This window comes from Micrasema longulum, unplaced genomic scaffold, assembly GCF_059751315.1.
Source record: "Micrasema longulum isolate JH-2025_06_02 unplaced genomic scaffold, ASM5975131v1 h1tg001520l, whole genome shotgun sequence".
Classification (NCBI taxonomy): Eukaryota; Metazoa; Arthropoda; class Insecta; order Trichoptera; family Brachycentridae; genus Micrasema; species Micrasema longulum.
Genome location: NW_028278703.1, coordinates 330,575 through 335,746, shown reverse-complemented (window position 1 = coordinate 335,746; position 5,172 = coordinate 330,575). Strand labels below are relative to the sequence as shown.

At 31.6% G+C, this 5,172-nt stretch overlaps 1 protein-coding gene across 1 annotated transcript; it reads right to left on the bottom strand.

Moving 5' to 3' along the window:
• Nucleotides 1-1,066: 1,066 nt before the first annotated feature.
• Nucleotides 1,067-3,135, bottom strand: Pfdn5 (prefoldin 5). The gene is made up of 3 exons (XM_088236207.1): nt 2,849-3,135; nt 2,541-2,750; nt 1,067-2,296 (listed from the first exon to the last, which is right to left on the bottom strand). The coding sequence occupies exons 1-3, from the start codon at nt 2,948-2,950 to the stop codon at nt 2,120-2,122; spliced, it is 489 nt and encodes a 162-aa protein (XP_088092333.1). The 5' UTR covers nt 2,951-3,135; the 3' UTR covers nt 1,067-2,119.
• Between the last annotated feature and the right edge of the window lie 2,037 nt (nt 3,136-5,172).

Sequence of the window (5,172 nt, the reverse complement as noted above, 5' to 3'; positions counted from 1 at the left end):
AACCACTGTTGTGCAGCACAAACCGAAAAAGTTGGCCCTGTATACATTGCAAATTTTTTTGGTCACTTTTTTCCCTTTCAGTAAAAATGTAAAATAAGGCGAATTTCTTCCTTTGAGACCTCCATACTCGACACACGATAGTTCACGACTGAACCAACCAAGCGCAATATGGTAAAAGAAGCGTTTGTAGTATACACACACCTTTGCAACGTCGTATCGTATGATCCTATGTGACCAATAATGAATGAGATACACTGAGTTGAAGAAAAGAGCGCAAAATATGAAATTACTTTTTCCCCAACCTGATATTATGTTTTATAAAATTAATTAGTGGATTTTAAAATTGGCTGTAGTATCGTTAACATGTGTACTTCTAATTATTGCTGTAAATATCCCTCATAAAATAAAGTAAAATAGGGTAAGTTGTGTGCGAACCATATCCATAATATAAGATATACACAGTGTGCCCATTCAGTTTAAACCGTTTTAGTTTTAAAACATAATTAATAATTTCATTATTTGTTTTCAATATTTATCATGTAGGACTGATTTTTTTCTATGTATTCTCCAACAGAGCAATGAAATTAACTCAGCCCTAACGTGGTGCTTTATAGACTACGAGAGAGCATTTGAAAATAAATGCTCGAGGAGAACATTAGGTATAAAGTGTTTCAATTTCATAATTAACATTTAAGTTTGAGAACGGACCCAGCAGCCTCCTATAATGCGCATTTTGAGGGTGTGGCAGTGGACCAGGCTTGGACACATTCTGCGGATGCCGCAAAGGAGCCTTAACCCAAGTTGCCTCTGCTCTATACCTACGGGCTTCCGCCATCCTGGTGATCGTCGATAATAATCTTTCGACTTTATTCGGCGGAACTAAGGTACGCAGGGTCTCCGGAGGGTCAGATAAGGTCTCCTGGAAACGTCTAGTGATGTCCACATGCTCCACTCAAGAGCGGATGTAGAAAAAGAATGAGTGCACTTTTGATGATTATGGGTGGAGGTGTTTTGCATTGTGACCAAATATTTTTTTATAAAATAAAAGGAATAAAAATAATGGATGTTGGTTTTAAACTTTATTTTTTATTAAAGTTGAAGCAGGGAAGCATACATATATTGTGACTTTAATTAGTTTTGGGGACACATTTCAGTAACTATACTGCCATATTGTCCTAAATAAGAGCATGGCATACAAAACGTTAAATATGCTAATGCATATATTTAGATTAGATTGATAAAAAACATTATCCTTTTCGGATTGAGATATTCTCCTGAAAATATTGTTTTTCAATGGATTATCAAATACATATTTATTGTGTCTCTTCCACCAAAGAGAAAAACACATTTTTCATATAATCGGATGTTGGTTTTTTTTTTTAGTTTAAGATATTACAAAGAAAACTCTTCAAATAAACTGTATATCGACTGTGTTCGGGACAGAGGGACATAACCACAATTACAGAAAAAACAGTTTCATAATTTTTAGTGTGTTTTTAATCATTTACATATGTGATCTTATACATATATTTTAGCAAAACTTTAAATATTGCAAACACCTATAGGCGCAATTTTTTTGCCAGAATGTGTATAAGACCCACATAATTAGTTAAAAACTAATTAAAACAAATAAAACATTTGCCGGAATCATGGTTTGAAGCCTGTGTTCTTTCAGTTGATATAATATTCAATAAAAACTATTATTGCAAATGTAGCCATGATGGTGTATTTTATTCCCAGAAATTTATTAGTTCTATAAAAATATTGGTAATGTAATAAACTGATTAAACATACATAGATTAATTCAATAAACTTTAGGTTAGTTAATCCTTGAGTTTAAGATGAATATATAGACATTAATAAAATAATGTAATTTTTACAATATTTTAAAATGACTACAGTATCATATTTTCCTGGACAGGAGCGTAAAATTAATCATCTTCACGTAACAAAAATCGAGATGCACTGCAATTATTGTACAATGATCAATAATCCATACCGTAAAGTTCAAATATGAGTCAAATGACATATTTACTTTTATTATTCTATTAATGATAAAAAATAAATAATTTTGTGAATTTGTTAAAATTTTCTTGCAAGATGATTAAATTTGATTCAATTACGATGCTGCTGGTGATTTTTGAGCAGCCATTTGACTCTGTAGTTTCCGTTCCAACACGTCACAGATTGCATCACGAATCTTCGACCTTTCGATTCCGAGGGCTTGAATTTTCTCCATTTGTTGAGTAAGAAATTCCACTTTCCTTTTAAAATAATCTTTTGCGCTGGCTATTCCCTGTAATATAAAAAATTCAACATATCATTGTCAGGTTATCCAATAAAACATAATAATAAATGGCCAAACACTAGTATAAAATACTCTAGATATTGTGTCACCTAAAAGAAAAGTTAACAGTCACAACGCAAGGCCAGGTTACCAACGGCCGTGCTTCCGAAGATGTTGAGAACACCATTATTAATATGCAGTAGTAATACAATGAGCAAAGATTCAGAATATAATAATACAGAATAGATTTTACCTTTTCAGCGTAATATCCTGTTCCAATATCGATTATTACATTCTCTGTATCAGTAATAGTCCCAGGAACGTAAATGGATCCAGTTAAAGGTACCAAAATAGATTTCCCCTTTGTTTCCGGAGTAATTTTCTCAACGCTTTCTCCAGAATCTATAAATTTAGTTTGAGCCATCTTTAAGGTTTGCAGAGAATCTTGATATAAATTTAGCTCCTGAAATCATACAATTTTGAAAATCAGGTCATTAATAAACATGTCTACATTATAAAATCTATATTATATAAAACAACGAAGTAAAGAAATAAACTCACTTGGTCGACTTGCTGTTTCAATTGTGTTAACTGTTGTAGGTTGAGTTTGGTCAAATCTATCTGCTGCATTCCCTGAGCCGGAGTCGAAGACATAGTTTCCATTTTAAAGTAGTTTTAATTCAAAGAGAACAAGTAACAAAATATATATATAATTAAGTCTTTAAAACCAACCGTGCACGTTCTAACTTCCAAAATTCTTTGACGTTTGTTATGGAATTGCAGGTTATACGAAACCAGAGACAACATAGACAGAAGATGCGATAGATCCAACCAGCGTTGCCAGACCCGATCAAGCGAAAAAAGGTAGGGGGTAAGGGGGAAGAAGGGGAGCAAAAATAAATTTGACAGTTGTTCGAAATTAAAGCGACGTTTTGCCTAAGGATGTTGCTTTAAATAGTTGAAAACGCTTGGTCAATGAACAATTGAAAACCAAAAGGACTGCAATAAGTGAATCACCAAAATATAGTGATTGATAATGTCTTCTTTTTCTTACAAAAAAATGTACATTACTATATTTCATTTCAATACTCAAATATTCATTTAAGAAAGGGAATATTTAAGTTGGTTCTTATAAAAAATAATAATAAAATACATAGATTAAAATTCAAAATATTATTTTATTGAATGGTTGACACAATTTTATCAAAATATATAGTTTTTTTTGTCAAACAAAGAAATAATCAATGTTTTAAAGTTCTTTCAGTGCAACTTAAAACTTAATAAAAACTGCTAACTGAAGATAAAACGATTGATATTATTTTCAATATGAAAAGTGATCCCTCTACATTTCATTTCATAAAAAAAACATATGTACATTTTTCAATAATGTCATGAATTTCTATGCCATGATTTATTTTACCATATTATATTCAACAATACTAGCCAATTAAAATATCATTTATTGTGTACTTGTGTACGATAGATAAGCATTTTTTTAAATAAGCAACTGATGGCAATCGAAGTGAGCAAACAAGCAATAAATTATTATAATATGAATTCGTTTTATTTGCATTGAAATTTTGTTCTGTGGAAAAAACAAGGAAATGTATAAATATCGGTAGAATTTCAATCGAATTCGGTAAATCGGTAGATCTACCGAAAAATCGGTAGATCTGGCAACGCTGGATCCAACCCAAAGCTCGTAGAGGGCAGTAGAGATTTTTGCTATATAATTTTTCTATGGTGACTGATTTTTTCCTTTAGTGTTACCAGTTTATAAATCGCAATGCGCGCTTTACGGATGATATTAAAACTAAATAATTTGCCACTTTTATTTAAATATTCAAAATTCCTTCGGTCAACTTTTCTAATAAAAATATTTTTCATACTTTATTTGACCACTATAATATTATAACAGTACCTTGACTGAAAACAGATTTATAGAATTTAAAAATGTGATTGAATAACAAATTTTCATAAATGTGATTTAAATGTGAGTGAAAACGAGCAACAAAATGAACGGCGCACTATGCACAGCAATTGCTAATAAAATATGTCAATCGAAGATAAACTGGAGTTTTAGTCCCAGCACTTATGTGTGAAAGTGAAACATGGAACTCGCAAAGGAAGGATGAAAGCCGAGTGAACGCGGTTGAAATGAGATCTCTTAGACAAATGTATGAGAAATCAATATATGACAGAGTTAAAAATTATGAAATCAAGCGAGAGTGTAAATCTGAGTCAACTATAATTGATAAGATTAAGAAAAGGTCTCTGAAATGATTTGGTCATGTAGTACGAATGGACGACGAAAAAATGGTAAAACAAGTGTACATGGTGAAAATGAACGGTAACGTGAGACGAAGACGACCAAGAAAGACGTGGCATAATCAGATAAACCAAAATCTTAAGTCTGGTCATGTCAAAAGCAGACAGAACCGAAGGACATGTATGACAAGATGTATGAATGTGGAAGAAGCTAGAAATATAGGGCACGAAAGACGTGTGTGGCGGTACGTTCCCTCTGCCTACCCTTACGGGGAAATGGCGTAATGGTATTGGTAATAGTAATTATTTTTAATGTGACTTTTGTTTTAGAATATCACATGGATAGATCAATAAAATGCGCAATGATAGGTAGTATTCATTTGTTAAATGCTGCATATTAGCGACAGTTATTTTTTTTTATGGAAAAGGTTTTTTTAAAGAACCTTATATTCTGGTCCTTTCTATACATAAATTAATTTACCTTATACCTACCTATTGTGATTTTTTGTTAGTTAAATATTTTTACAGCATTTTGTAAATTATTTTTCCAAACTTCTTAGGTTCACCTTGATAGTCGAAAAAAAGATTGAGTTATATTTAAAAATAAAACAATTTGA

Coding starts and splice junctions, on each gene's coding strand:
- Pfdn5 (XM_088236207.1), bottom strand. CDS start 2,950: ATGGAAACTATGTCTTCGACTCCGGCTCAGGGAATGCAGCAGATAGAT. Junction 2,751..2,848: donor TGAAACAGCAAGTCGACCAA/GTGAGTTTATTT, acceptor GTATGATTTCAG/GAGCTAAATTTATATCAAGA. Junction 2,297..2,540: donor CAGGATATTACGCTGAAAAG/GTAAAATCTATT, acceptor TTTATATTACAG/GGAATAGCCAGCGCAAAAGA.